Genomic DNA, 16,258 nt, shown 5'->3' with positions numbered 1-16,258 from the left:
ACAAACGAGATTATAGAGGAGGACAGCAATTCAAGGGGAATCCGAAAAGTCCCTTTGGTTTTTATCTCAAGTGTTGAACTCCCAGAAGAATTTGAATCATTGGTCACACGTATCAGAAACGAGCCCTCTGAGACTCTCAGCATACAAAAAAGGATCAGCAAGTAAGTGACCTACAAAGCATACATACTGATATACACTTGCATTCCTTTCAATTTTCTACCATAACCCAGGACAAGAGATTACTTATGGCCCTAGCAGTTCTTCAGTATTGTGAGATAAATTTGAAATCTTGATTTATGTTCCCTCTAAACAAATGAACCCTTCAATATTGTAAAATTTCTTGGGTAGAGCAAATATAGTACTCGGGATTTGGACTTTTCCCATCACCTTTTATTATAAAAGTTCCACTAATACAAAAGTTTGTTACAATAGTAGTTTCCTTTAAATACTTTTAGGTTAGAATGTGGTACGAACCCGATGACCAAGCGTCGTGGGCTTTGCGGGTGAGGAAACTCTCTTTGACTAAGCGTCGTAAGAGGGGTTAAGTTTTGTGCAATTAGGTGTGTCTCTCTCGGTGACCGGGCGTCGTGAGAGAGAGAAGGAACCCAATGACCGTGCGTCTTAAGGCTTAGGGATCAGGCAGGTGTGTCTCAATTGACCAAGCGTCGCGAGAGGGTAGGGTAACCCAATGGCCGGGCGCCTTAGGGCTAGGTGGTTTGATCAACCTGTGGAGATTTATACTGTTCGAGGCGTGCAGTTCCCTTTTATCCTGAAGTGTCGGCTTCCTTCGGGGATCCTCGTCCTTCCGACTGTTGGCGATGGTGGGCGACTCCTCTCCGGGACCGTCGTCTGCTTGTTTTTATTTACTATTAACACGTGTAGTTCACACATGGTTATTGCATTACGTGTAGACATGCGAAACCTTACAATATACTTCAAGAAATTACACTCATTTCTTCCATTCTAATGACAGGCTCATGAATTGTAATTATCATTCTACTTCTACTTCTACGTAGGCTGATCAATAAAGACTAACCATCAGTATTCATGAGGTGAACACAACAACAATGCACAGAAAACAAAACACGTCTTTGTAGTGGGAGAAGTGACGAATAGATCGAGTAAGTTTGAAGGCCATGACGTCAGGAATGTGACGTTGGCAGCCGTTCAAGCACACGTAGTTTCAGTTTCGCATAAGGCAACATGGAAGTGACGCGAAGAACAGTACAGAAATTCTCTTGACTACCTTGCAAAGATAACGTTCCGTGTGTAGCACATCCTCCATATAGCCCTGATATAGCTCCTTGTGATTTCTTTCTTTTTCCAACTTTGAAGAAACACCTCCAGGGACGGCGTTTTGCATCTTCAGGGACAATAGTGAAAGCTACAGAGGCGATTTTGAAGGATCTATCCAAAAATGGCCTCCAGCATGTCGTTAATGACTGGCAAAAAAAAAAAAACGTTGGGACAAATGCATTGCATGTAATGGGGATTATTTTGACTAACGCCATCAACATTTGAAGGATTACTACAGGTAATTATGTTTTATTCAATTTTGATCAGCTCTCGTACATTTATGTAATTCCTGAATACCACTGCACTTCAGAGCTTAAGACTCTTCCCTGGAGTCTAGGGTCACGGAGGATAAACAGTAACAAGAAAAATAAAACATCAGAAAATAAAAGAAACAGACTTACAAGGGTAAAGCAGCGCAAGAAACATATACCAACGATCACACTTCAAAAAATACATAAAAAATAAAAATAAATTTAAAAATGATTGGTTTGTCCTGTTTATGTGTCACCTGTTGAGTTGTGGTAGAGTACATGTGATCTGAGTGGCTGTGGCCCGACATGAAGAACAGAAGAATGTATGGCTATTCAAGAAGCGGGATCAGTAGCGTAATGGTTATGATATCGGCACGGTAAGCTGCAGACCTGGATTCGAGTCCGGTCCACTCATGCATTTTTCACTCTTTATACGAGGTGCGTGTAAAAAAAAAAAAAAAATAACGCGGAACTAGCAACACTGATTTGATCTGATTTTGGATTTAGCATCCCTTTGAGAACGAAGCTATGAGAGACGTGACCTACAGCTTAACGCGAGTTCCGAACCACATGAGCTCCTGCTGGGAATCGAACTCGAGTCTCCTACGCCAAAGGTGCGTACGCTACCCACTTAACCACGAAGGAGTTCCTGGCAACAGTGAAGAAGCTGTGTATGCCCAGTAGGATGCCTGCAACAAAGGTATGGCATCATATGTGGGGCTGCGTAGGTCCGACTAGCAGTGAGTTGAAATGGCTTTCGTCATAGGAAATCCCGCTAAATGTGAGGTGAGGTCTATGATCCTTTTTCTCAACGGAAAAGGACAATCCCGTTGACTTACAGCACATCTGTATTGCGAAACACAGCCTCATCTGTAGTGTGCTATTCAAAACTGGCGAAATTAAACGTTACAGTCTAGAATTCTTTTGATTCATGACAACGCCCACCCACACACAACTGTCCGTGTTGTTGAAACAATGCAAAAATTCTGATGGAAACTTTTTAATCAGCCCTCATATAGTCAGAGTTTGTTCATATAGTCCAGAGTTTGCCTCTAGTAATTTTTATTATTATTATTATTATTATTAATATAGCTTGTTTTGCTCTTTCATCTGAAAAGATGGTTTGCTTCGTGAAGTTTCAACGGCAGTGAAATTCTCAAGACATCAGTTCTCGGCTGACTGAAGTCCTAGGTGGAAAATTTCTGTACAGAGAGTATACGAAAGCTTGTGTCACTATCAAAAATGCTTGAAGTTTATGATGATTACGACGATAAATAGCCAGGTATGTACTTGTATAGAAGTAACAAAGATTTTCTTTTATTTTATAACATGTTTCTCATATTCATAAAGTTCTCACGAATTCTGAACTCATGCTGACAAAGTGAATTCCTCGAAATGATATTGAGCGTGTTCATGACATAGAACTAATTAAAACTTTTGAACTTAATAGGAAAAACGTACCTGTGCCTGCGTCTGCTTGTAGAGCTCGAGCGATTTCTGTCGCTGCCTACGAAGGAAATCCGCTCTTTTTGCTTCGCCCACCATTTTGGCTTCCACCTTCGGAACGAACACTTCATGCATTGCTTTGTAGATATCCTGAAGAAGCTGTGAATTGTTGTAAATATCGATCTCGCCCGAATGAAGGAGACATGCCGTGTATTTGCCGTTCGGGCTACACACAAATTTAACTGGAATAGTTGAAAAAATTGTCAGTAAGCACCTGTACCATAATTGCAGGTTTACAGTATTTATAACAGAACGTATTTATGTATGACTAAAAAAGCATTTTAAAATTAATATTATGCAAGGGGTGAGGCCCCGAAAGAGTAGTGGAGTTCGGTTGTTATTGTGAATTATACATTTCAAAATAGAAAGTGAGGATATCTTTTTTCTGACAAGAAGATCAAATAGCTTCTACACTGAAGCAACAGACGTTCCGGTAACACGAAAAAAGATAAACATAAAATCGAACACATTCCTCAGTACTTTTCGATATGTGTCCCACTGTCAGAACAACACACGTTATAATGGTACTCAATTCTCGTCCATTTCTACCAAGAACGTCTACAGTCATGCCGTCGAATGCTTCTCTGATGCGAAATGATTGTCATTCAATTTGTTCACTGTAAACCATGTCCTTCACATGACACAGCAAGAATTATATATGAGTTAACGTCTTATGGCCTCGCGTAGCGTAGTCGCTAATGCTCTCACCTTCGGTGCGAGGTCCCGGGTTCGATTCCTGGTGGGGTCATTCGGTCGAAAAAGTGTAAAAAGTTTTTTAGGCCAGCCATCCTGAATGAGGTTTTCCTCATTCACACCAGGCAAAATGCCGGGGTGGTACCTAACTTATAGGTCCCAGGCCGCTTCCTTCCTGCTCCAAACCCTTTCTTCCTTCCCTTTCCCCGGATCATGTGTTCGTCGAGGGACGTCATCCTTCAAACGTGACGGGCTAAATGGCCATAGATGCCGAAAGCCCAAAAAACCCTAATGCCTAAATCCGAGTTAACGTTTGAACTTCTTGGTAACCAAGGAATGGGTCCTCCTCTTCCGAACCATATCCCAGAGGAGTGATGATTCAACGCACTTGCGTGTCAACTGCAAAGTAAGAGCTAGCCCCATCTTGTTGAATAATTACCTAAAATGTGTCACTCTTCAGTTCGTCGATCCCTCGTGGTTCTGTGAACAGCGTACGCTTCTTTGGCGCGGGCAGACACAGGTTAGATTCCCGGCGGGAGCTCATGTGGTTCAGATCCCGTTAAACCGTAGGTCCACGTCTCATATAGCCCCGCTGCTGAACAAGACACTGAACTCAAAATCAAATTCAGTTTATCGCTCTAATGGAAGAAAAAAATTTCAAGACTGGGCCGTGTAAGCATCGTACATTACACAGACCAAAGGAGTTGGAGCTGTTGCAGGCGATCTACTCACTTCAGATGTCCTCCATATCCGATGTCTTTGGAACAACCTTGCCAAACCACCAGCATCCTTCGGAGTCTCTGTATTTACATGATATTTAAAAGGTACACACACCAACTGGATCATCATCTGACTAAATCAAAAGGAAGGAGAACTAATGTAGTTCAAGAGCTACTTATTGTATGATAGGGGCAAAGATTATAGTAAGACGTTGGCGCTGCATCCCTCATTAACAAAAATCTGAGCAAAAATGTCGGAAGATAAAATAGCAAGTTTACAAAAAGGTCGTTTCAGGTTATAATAACGAATTTAGAACTCTTACCAGCTTAAGCAATATCGCAACATCACCAGCGGCTGTGCTCAATACCCAAAACCTGTCGGGTAGCTATTGCTCTGCATTTCAGTTTCCACTGAAGAAGAATGCATTGAAGCACAGTTTAATCAAATCAGTTCCATATCTCTGTACAAACCGTCGAAGGTGCGCGGCTGTCAACGGTTCAACATTCTTACACAATAAGATTCACAAAAATCAAACGGAACGCATCAGCTAATTTCAGAGGAATGTCTGTAAAAGGGATTACATGAATTTTCGTTTTGCATACCATCCGTACCATGTGTGTCACTGTTAACTTCGCCGTATAACTGGATGCCTTGTCCTGGTGAACGACAACGCGAGATGAGTAGCTACCATATAGGGATGAAATATCATGGAGGTGTAGTGGAATCAAAATATTTGTCTAGTATTAATATGCAAAGATTTTGGTCTTTTTGTTTATTCTGCGCACCTAAGTTAGCTATTAAGTACCAATAACCATTAAGCCGCGTGGGAAACTGTCCGCACATTCATGTACCAGGTCAGCACGTTCTCTGGAATCATGAGGACGATAGAACACGGAGCTCTTTTGATCACATTCCATCAGATACACTGTGGCTACCGTTCATCGAAAATAAATGGCCCAACTGGAAAGAGTGTGGGCAGTCAAATAGAAAGAAAAATCTAAAGTCGTGAAAATTGGTGATATAGAATAAGCAGCCCGTTCTTCGAACGATTTAAACTGTAATAAACAAAACAAACAAAAAAAAAAAAAAAACAATAGCCACGGAAGAGTTTGGAGGGGAGAGGTTGACTGAAAAAAAATATGTAAAAAGAATATTTAAAAAATTCTGTAACAAATTACCAGATTCTTACTAGCTGTGTATACCCGATACACGCTCATCAATCACTTGTGAATTTACTAACTACTTAAATTAACTTAAAAGCTATTATTCTCAGTTGGATTAATATTCATTAAATGAAAGAAATATTTCCAAACGGGGGGGAGGAGTTACATTTTATTTCCATTGCTTGTTAGTCACGATGGATTTTCATATCGTACCAAGGAGAGCACTTTATAATCCAGGCTCTGTCCATAAGAGCTGTAGAAAAGTCGGGGATGACAGCAGATCTCTTCAGAACCTGTTAGAAGGTGATCAATTAATGAAAAAAATCGAAGGTAACACTTCCGCAACCGGGGCCTTCATTGTGAAATTCAATATTCAAAATGGCGCCGGCGCGCAAGTACCAAATTATATTTAAACTAAAATATCTTCTCACAGAAACAAGTTAGAAACTTCGTTTTTGTACCAAATTAAAGATAATTGATAGTAGAGGTAAGAAAACTAAGTATATTGTTTACATGTTGCCGCCATATTTAAAAATAACGGTTATTTGGGACAAAAATTAGTTTCTCTCGTTTCTCTTTTTTCATTTCATGACAAATAACTATGAAGTTATTAAAAATATGAAAACGCAGCCCAAACTAATTAGCGGAGCATAATCTTAGCTTTCTATCGTTACCAATATCTTTAGTTGATCTTAAAAAATGACGGAGCTATTGAAATTTGAGTGGCGCAAGGTGTAGCGTTTTTTGGACTGTTTAATAAATTACCGGGCAATCACTCACTACGCGCAAAACTTTTAAAGCTATTACTTTTCAACAAATTAAAATAGTCCATTCATTTTATCGATAAATTAAAGGTAATAGGTTGCTGTGTCGTAGGAAATGAAATAATAATGTTATTACATTTGTCAAATATTATTATTAACATGTTTGTTCATATAATATGTAGCTAATGTAATTATTATATTTTTTTTATTTTGCAGACTTTGATGTCATGATAATTTACTTTAATTTGATGGTAATATCATGTGTGCTTGTGAGAGCTAGTAATATTTAACTAAGTTTTCTACAGTTTCAAAATTTTTACGAATATATGACTTTAGCTGTGCTTTAGAGAATATTTACATATTTCTTTTCAGAGCATAATGTAAAATTACTGACATCCAACATGAAACACACGTGTAATTTTTGGAACAATTGTAGAGGCAGTGACAGATATACAGGAGTTGCACCATTTTCAAGCAGTAATATACTCAGATACATTTCAAAGTCGATAAACTTTGCTTTTGTGCAGAGGTAGTCTTTTAAGACATCTTGAATTTGAATTTTGTTTTCCGAGAAAGCCCAAAATCTCTCTATTTGCACCGGTAGGAATGTGTACATGACAGATTAGTTAGTAGTATAGGTGAGCCCTTTGCTGTCTTTCCACATTTTTGACCGAGGTGATTAGATAGTTACATAAAATCCCTGCGGGTGCATGTTTAAACATTGCTGCAGCTCCTGAAGAATACATCAAACAGATCAGCAAATCTTTGTAAACTTTTCGCTTGAGTTTTACAAAGTTGGTTCATAACATCAGCAATAATTGCTGTATTCATTGATGAATGTCCTTCGAAAATGTACTCAGACGGTTCCAACAACTTTTGCAAAGTAGACAAGTACACTACTTTATTTGCTTGACGAAACAGTGGAAGTTTTCGTCTGTGAATGGTCTTCGACAACGGAGTTGTTTTGTACAAAAATTTCTCGTTTCGGAATGCCACATAAGCTTCATGGCTACGTATCAGATAATTCAGGATTTCTTCTGCATTAGAATCTGGTACAACTTCATGCGACATGAAATGGTACAACTTCACAGGACTGTGAACTTTGTACGGGATTTCCCTGCGCTCCATAAAATTCTACCATTCTGTTAGCAGAGTTACGAACTTGATCAAGTACATTACTAAGGAACTCATGGTCTGTTTGTGATATACCAAGAATCTGACTGAAGATTTGGCATGTCGAAAGAACTTCGTGGTACGACAGTTCTCACTCCGTAATATAATTCTTTCTGCGCGTCTGACTCATAATTCCTTCCGATGATTTGTTAGATCTATTTATAATCTGTTCAAGTATCATATCAGCACCAACTGCGCTAAATACATTGTTCGTTCTTCCGACTACGAAGTGACCATTCATGAACTGAACATTTATTTCCGGGTGTTGAGTCTCCAAATTTCTAATTTGTTCAAGATAGAGGGACACGCACCACAGGAAATTGATTCGATTGAGTGCCATGAATACCGGAAGCAACTGCTGCACAATATACAGATGCAGCAGCCAGTATCCTTCTGGGTCAGCTCTTATAAGGCTTTTCAGCAGAAATAAAAGATGTGAAAACTGTTCAAGGCAGCGGCACTGCTCTGAGATTGAGCTGAGTTTCTCTGAAAAGTTGTGCAAAACTTCGCTATTTCCTCTGAATTAATGCCCAACTCCATGCACTGATAAGAGCACGTTAAGCTTGTCTTTCTTTCATAATAGTCATAGTGTCTACAAACTGCTGAATGACAGACGTATAATATCCACCTTCTTCCAGGAAAGCCTTCCCTTTAGCATAAACACATCTGCAATCATAAACATATCTCTCACTGCCCTAACTTAGATAGTTCCTCTTGGTTACTTGGAATACTCTTGGTTACTTTGGACCCAAAAATTTTCTATGAAAAGACTCCAAACCACTACCAGATATGTACTTTCCTGTGCAGACGAGAAGGTCTAGCATGAGGACAATGTTTGAAAATTCATTGCTCCTAAGTTGAATATCAGCAACAATGTGATACACCACTTCGTCACATACTACAGGCATTGAAAATTGGTTTAAGTGTATAAGTAGGCTCTGGAAGTTTTTTTTTTTTTTTTCATTGCTGTGTATACACTATTATATTCCGTTACTGGATACGGCAGTACTGGAAGAAAGCCAACTTGTTTCTTAGAAACATCTTAATCCGTTATTATCGCATTCACAGTACCCCGCGTTAGAGTGGATTCTTTAGTTTCTAGCTCGTATGCAGCATGCATTATGTCTTGAGTAAACTCCTTCTGACGCAGATTATCGATGTCCAAATCATACAGTTCGGGAGAAATTGTCAGCGTGTTTTGAATCGATATAGGTTGTACCTTCCTTTCTTATTTCTTCAATTGCTGAGATGGAAGCAAGGATCGAAGATGACTGGAGGTCTTGCTAATACCGACTTCGACAATTTCGGTTTCGATGGGACTTTTGTTGGCATTTCCCGGAAAAGCACCATGATTGTATCGTGGCTATCACGGATTCCTGACAGAGTAGCCTCTTCAAGGTCGAAATTGTCCATAGCTCCTACCGTGAAACTATCACCCTGAAAGTGGCTTGAAAAAGACAAGGTGGAGGAACAGGTTTTTAGTGTATATTGTGCAAGGGTGCTTCGTGCTTGCATGATATCTTTATAGCCAACTGACACACCTAATTTTTCATAGTTGAGATCAGTTGTCTGATTTTTCATTTCTCATGAATTGAATGTGCCACCATCAAATGCATGGGGGTTGCTTTCCTACGACGATATATTATAGAATAAAGTATGGAAGATTGACTTCAATAGATTCTGAAAATTTAGATTTTGTTGGTCGGAAAATTCTTCAAGATCATTTTCACTGTCTTCGTCAGTGATATGTAGATCTTCGCTTGCGTCCCAGATATGATGTTCACCTTGACCACTTGTAGCACTTCTGCTAGGAAATCCAAAAGAGATTGAGGAATTCTAGTTGTTGGCCAGGACTTACGAAGTTGCTGACTGTCCCCAAATTCTCCTTCAATACCGAAATCTGTGTGAAGGAGAGCCGTTCGTCTTTCTTTCGCTGCATTCGTATGTTAATAGATCTCAGTTTGTCAGTTACTTCTTCGGCACTAAATAATGAGTTGAAACCCAGAATAGGTTTATTTCTTTTCGAAGGCTTCGAAAACCTTACTTTTCCTCCAAAGTTTAACTTCGTTGCTATTAACAGTCAATTCACTGTTTCCATTAATGAAGTCTCGAACTTCCGACAATGTCAATCCACACCCTCATCCAATAGTTTCTCGATAATTGGCGCCACTTTATTAAGCACTCCATTTTCATTAGTTTTCTTTGACTCGGTAGTTGTGCTATAAGATTTCTGAGAATATTTTTCGAACTTCAGAAGATAGTGCTCAAGACAGGCCTTATGATAATAGAGATCTGCATCGAAAACAGGTAATTCATCCTCCAAGTCACAAGTTCTCGTAAATCCGTCATCTTTAAAGAACATGGTTGCGGATAAAAATGTAGTTGCACGATTTGATTCACATATTTTGTACTTTTGTATAATACCGTTGTGTTTCTCTTTCCCACATACTACACATAAAACATTTCTTGCTTTCTTGTTTGAAGGTGGTGGTTGACGAACTGGAATATCTACTCTCATTTTCTTTGCCATTGGTTCAGATTGAGATTTTATTGAACGCTGATCCAGCTCCTCAGTTTCACTACGTTCTTTTTTTCTTTTTCTTCCGTAACAACACATTCTTGTTTGAATATAATATATAGAATGCGTCATTACAATGATATACAAATTCTGCACCTTGCTGAAGATCCTTAAGTCTTTTCAGAACACCATCCTTGCGAATTTCAGCCGCAGCTATAACATCTTCTCTCCCTCGGAAAGACATTGTTTTACCTGAAGATTTGTCACGATTCTGGCAAATGATGCAGACATTTACGTCTAATACGGATACAGAGGAAGAGGTGTCTTGGGATAGGGAGATGCCAAACAGGTTTTCTATAGTCATTGTCTAGGATATTGGTGCCAACTATGGATTTTTATTATTTCACTGTCCACATTAGAGTCTCCAACATTAGCTACATATTATATGAACAAACATGTTAATAATAACATTTGATAAATGCAATAATATTATTATTTCATTTCCTACGACACAGCAACCTATTACCTTTAATTTATCGATAAAATGAATGGACTATTTTAATTTGTTGAAAAGTAATAGCTTTAAAAGTTTTGCGCGTAGTGATGATTTTCCGGTAATTTATTAAACAGTCCAAAAAACGCTACACCCTGCGCCACTTAAATTTAAATAGCTTCGTCATATTTTAAGATCTATTAAAGATATTGGTAACGATAGAAAGCTAAGATTATGCTCCTCTAATTAGTTTGGGCTGCGTTTTCATATTTTTAATAACTTCATAGTTATTTGTCATGAAATGAAAAAAGAGAAACGAGAGAAACTAATTTTTGTCCCAAATAACCGTTATTTTTAAATATGGCGGCAACATGTAAACAATATACTTAGTTTTCTTACCTCTACTATCAATTATCTTTAATTTGGTACAAAAACGAAGTTTCTAACTTGTTTCTGTGAGAAGATATTTTAGTTTAAATATAATTTGGTACTTGCGCGCCGGCGCCATTTTGAATATTGAATTTCACAATGAAGGCCCCGGTTGCGGAAGTGTTACCTTCGATTTTTTTCATTAATTGATCACCCTCTAACAGGTTCTGAAGAGATCTGCTGTCATCTCCGACTTTTCTACAGCTCTTATGGACAGAGCCTAGACTATTATGCACCATATCGGGGGTATGCCCGGTCCTCCGATATTCACATCGATATACCCAATATTGGAAGTCCCAACAACAGCAGGAGGTGCGCATTTTGTTGCGATTCAACCAGCGTATATAACTTTCTCTGACAGTTAGAAATTTCTCCCAAGGTAGGAAGTACTGCGACAGAATAAGGAATCAATCTGAGGAGAAACAGGCTATTGATAAAGAAAGAAACGAAACTTAAAGACAGCAGCAAAAGTCAGATGTCTAAAACGGAAAACGTGAAACTTAGCAATACAATGCGAAACTATACAGTAAAATGATCTCATGAAGAGAACAATAAAGAAACAAGCCTTAAAAAATACAAAGCTGAGCGTAAGCAGTGGACACAAGCAGACCTCTAGTGTTAAAAATTTTCAACAAATACCATTGTTATGAGGACAGCGATTATATGGAATATATATAAAATTAATAAAAATGCAAATAAGTTACAAGTTTTTTCTAGTGCTCAAATGTAATGGAAAGAAGAAAACTTTGAAATTATAATTTTAATGGACTTTTTTCTTCGAAAATGACCTAACATGAATAACAAAGGTGATGTGTAAGCTAATGGGACTTTTAATTGCTAAAAACTCATAGTTTAGTATCTGCTTGAAAATTGATAAGTAAAAGTTTGTAATACAATGAGGGACCTGGAATCGGGGGGAATTATGTGGCTTTGGTAACTACCAAGAGAGGCAGACGAAGGAAACGAACGTCCATAGATGAGATCGTATTAGTCATGCACACCAGAAAAAGCCTTGGAGTTGGGCTGAAAGTATCTCGTATCATGTTCACGTCTCCTTTTATTAACACGTGTAAAATTTATTAAAAGCAGAGTCTCCTTGCGAATATTGGTTTATAACATTTAATTCAGTAACTGCTCTGAGAAGCTGTTTATAGTGTAATTACTCTCCTTTTGTAAAGCTGAAACTTTCTTTTATATTAATAAATTGTAGTTTAAGGATTCAGAGGTGAAACGGTTCTTTTACTTAACTTCCACAGAGAAAAGAATAGTACCTACCTCTTATACTCAGATGTTTCAATTCGGACAAGTTAAAATACTATTTCCCATTAAGATAATTATATTTTAATACAACAGATACCACATAAATTCACTAAACTTTCATTTTTATTAATCACTATAGATAGGAGAACAAGATATAGAGATTTATATCAACTGATGAGTGGAGAAATAACAGGTAAGCCTGTACCCTTCTTTAGCTACCGATTCAACAGCAAGTTTCTTATATAAGAGGCAGGCTTTTAATGACGTCATATGCTGTAATTTCCTTTTCTCTAATTAACACTAAGTGCAATTAATTAACTCTATTCCCGTAATTCATATATATATATATAGTGAACTATACTTACACACAGTGCCTTCTGATTTACTCTTCCTCAGTATCGCACCCGTTTCTACATCCATAAAGAACAATTCATGACCCATTGATAGAAGAACAAGAACCTGAAAGAAAACAGTGTTACGTCAGATTCACAAAATAGCAGAAAGTGTTTTTGGAAAAAACTAATGCAAACAAAGAATTATTGTTGCATCTTTAGTGTTACTTGCGACGGGGTATCGGAAAGTTTTAACTATCACTATGAACTAACAGAGATAGAGTGTTGGGTTTTATGTCTTTTCTTAGGACTTCTCTACATAATCTCCGTGCAGTTACATTTCCCCCAATGTTTATGACTTGTCCAAGGCCGTTATTGTACAACTCTGCAAATCGCATGGAAAGTCATTGTTTACCCTTCATTATGACGTCATCTTTGGTGTTAAAATGATGACACCAAAATGGATTCTTATCCTTGGGACTTCGACTGAAGTTTGAAAGAAAAAATATTTAAATAATTATTGAGCAGGTACTTGTGCGAAATTAAGTTGAATAGAAAAAGTAATTAATATTATATATTACTATATTAACTACAATAATCACATTTAATTATTTTCATGTTTTTGTAATATACAATATCTATGGTAAGCACATGAATGTGTGCATGTGAAATGCGCGAGATATATATACGTTGTGTGTTCGTACATATATTTGTATGTATAAAGATATGTGTATGTATACGCATATGTAATTGTATACATGTATATGTAAGTGTATTCCGAGGTCGAAGTGAGACGATATGCGGTGGTGTGTCATACCGCCTCTGGTTTTTCAGTGATTAAGACATACCGTCACTGGAGAGTAGATGCTAAATACCTTTAATAAATCCATTTTTATACACAGTAATTGACCAATAGCTTTGCATGTTAAAAGATTTTACTTTTTATGAAGAAATAATTTCTAAGTTGACAACATTGACAGTTTTGTTATCTTTTTTCTATCTTTTGTTTTTAAAATGAGGTGTCTTCAAAGAACTTCATCTAGTTTATCTAGTTATTCAATGTGTCATATTGAATTGTTTCTTTCTTATGTATGTATCTTCTTGCCTTAATGCATATAATGTCGTATTTTGAGAATGGGAGGATTAAGGAGTTGTTTGCTGTGGGGAACGGATCTTCCGGGGTTTGGAATACCCCTCAATCGAATGGGGGATCCGAGAGTTTTCTTGCAGCAAATTTTTAATATAAAAACTCGGTTTCTAAGTATTTTCGTGTATAATTCTCTATAATACAACATAAGGGAATGTTTTTATTTTTTTTTATTTTTTCAGGAAGTTGTATGCGGGGGATCAAAGTTTCTCCATGCACTCCCCCCTCTCCGTCACATAACTACAGAGAAGCTCTCCAATAGTTTTCAGTCATTATGAAATAGAAATGCAATCTTTTAGGCAACATACCCCTCACTGTATTTCAACATCTAGATAGATGGCATGTCGACTCAAAATCGTAATAAAACATACTGCCTCTGCTTTTCGTCCACTTTGAACATTGTGTATTATCTATGTATGACTTTCTAGAATGACAATTTGAGTTTATAGTTCATAAGATGTATGCATTGATCTTGGATGTCCGCATACAAAGTTATGTACTGTGTTTGCTTACTGCTAATTTAATATTTTTGCCATTTTCATTTTTATTATTTTCATTTATAAATTTCTGTTTTACTTATTATTATTATTAGTATATAGTAATGTAATCAATTGTACACCTCCTATAATTGGAAAGATCTCTCTGTTGGAGGAAATACATAAATACACAGGAAAAAGTTGCTTGGTATTAGATCAAGAGAATATTGTGGGTACGGTAATATTACAAAGTAACATGTAGCAACTTCCACAGACGCTGCTTCAAATGCAACAGCGGATGCATTGTAAGCAAGAAGATGAATTCCTTTGGTGAGCAATCGTGATGTTTTCGCTTAAAAGCATCTCGTAATTTCCTCAGAAGCCAGCAGTAGTATGTGCTAATAATATCACCCATTTGAAATTGTAGTCTGTAAGGATGACCCCGCGACAATCCTCAAACAAACAAACAAAAGGAGAGAACATGATCTTACGAGCAGACTTCTGCACCATTTCTTTTTGTGGGGAGGTGAGAAGGAGTGCTTCCACTCCTTGCTCATTTCTTTTGTCTCAGGATCTTATAGATCTAAATTCTATTATTATTTGCATATGCAATAATAAACGCATTACATACATATGGAATAAACATATATTGCATTGCAAGACACTTTATTTTTTATCTTCTACAATGCTTTAATGTTCGATTGAAATACTATTTAAAATGATACATACATTTCAGGAATTAGAACAATAAACTTTATGTTAGAATACACTTTCAGTCAGTATGAGAACATGACATTTTCTTATTGCTGTTTATTACGTTATTTCTTACTCCTAGTTTTTCGTATGGTAAACGGCAAAACACTCAATACACAAAGACACGTTACATTTCATACAAAAGGTCCGCGGTTTGCCTTTGCAGTTTTCTTGCTGACATCTCCTTTTGCTTTTCCCTCTTCCCAGAAAAGTGGTTTCTTCCATCAAATCTAATGTCATCTGGTAGACGAGGAAGTTGGGCTTTGGATTTGGTTCTTGATACAACTGATGTAGAAAGTGGTCCTGGAGATTCTGTCTTGATCAAGGCCAAAACAATCGTTCTAAAGTTTAGCATAGTAATTGGTTGCGAACTCACCCTTTTGTGTAACGGCCAAGCGTTGACGATAGCCGTATCAAGCATTCGCACGAATATTGGCCAATACCATTTTCTGCCACGGATAGAAATTTGATACTTTGATACCAGCCAATCATGCAAATCAACCCCTCCCATATTCTTGTAATTTGCAACGAGTTGAGGTTGCGGAATAGTAATTTTTTCCTTTCTTTCACGGGAATATATTCTGGCTTGTTGAGTAGGATTTATCTCATCGTAATTTGTTACTAAGGTGACACAATTGTTGTCATTCCATTTTACCACTAAAAGTTCGTTTGTTGAATCAAATCTGAAGTCATAGGCTCCCCTTCCTTTCTTTTGGAGCTCCTTGTATCTTGCAAGCGGACATTTTTTCAACCTATTTTCACGAACAGTTGCTGTTGCTTTGAATTCTAACGAACTAAGTTCACACATAAGTTGGAAACTAGTGAAACAATTATCAAAAATCATTCGTAGGAGAGCAGGTCACTTACAATAGTGATAAGGTTTTCAACAACTTCTGTTCCATGTGGTATCCTATCCTTGTTATCGTCAGGTACACGTCCACAATACAAATTTAAACTGAAGCATTAACCATCAGCTCCGCATATAGCCCAAAAACTTGTAACCAAATTGAATTGGCTTTCCTTTCATGAATTGTTTCAGTCTGTGGTGGCCGAAATATTTTACGATCATTTCGTCCACTAAAAGATGCTTTTCGAATACATCGAATTTCTGAAAACCTGAATTTAGCATATCGATCAATGGTCGAACTTTGAATGTCTTGTCAAAATTTACATCATTGTTGTCGTTGAAATGTAGAAATGATTTCAACTTCTGAAATCGATTTCTTGGAGTTGACTGCGATACAACGGAAACACTTAGGTCTTCACTCTGACAACAATATAGTT

The 16,258-nt window shown here is 37.4% G+C and overlaps 1 protein-coding gene across 2 annotated transcripts in view; it reads right to left on the bottom strand.

The window, feature by feature from the left end:
- Positions 1-16,258, bottom strand: part of LOC145683077 (TBC1 domain family member 31-like) — a gene marked incomplete at its 3' end in the record, with an annotated part of 85,393 nt that overhangs the window by 32,194 nt on the left and 36,941 nt on the right. For both annotated transcript variants that reach the window (XM_081754438.1, XM_081754441.1), the window contains 2 exon segments: positions 3,009-3,235; positions 12,632-12,725. In XM_081754438.1, the coding sequence (XP_081610564.1) occupies positions 3,009-3,235; positions 12,632-12,725 (321 nt within the window).

The sequence above is a fragment of the Thermobia domestica genome, chromosome 1 (genome assembly GCF_964235325.1).
Source record: "Thermobia domestica chromosome 1, izTheDome1.hap1.1, whole genome shotgun sequence".
Lineage (NCBI taxonomy): Eukaryota > Metazoa > Arthropoda > Insecta > Zygentoma > Lepismatidae > Thermobia > Thermobia domestica.
The sequence above is the reverse complement of the archived record's forward strand: the minus strand, read 5'-3'. Positions and strand labels throughout refer to the sequence as shown.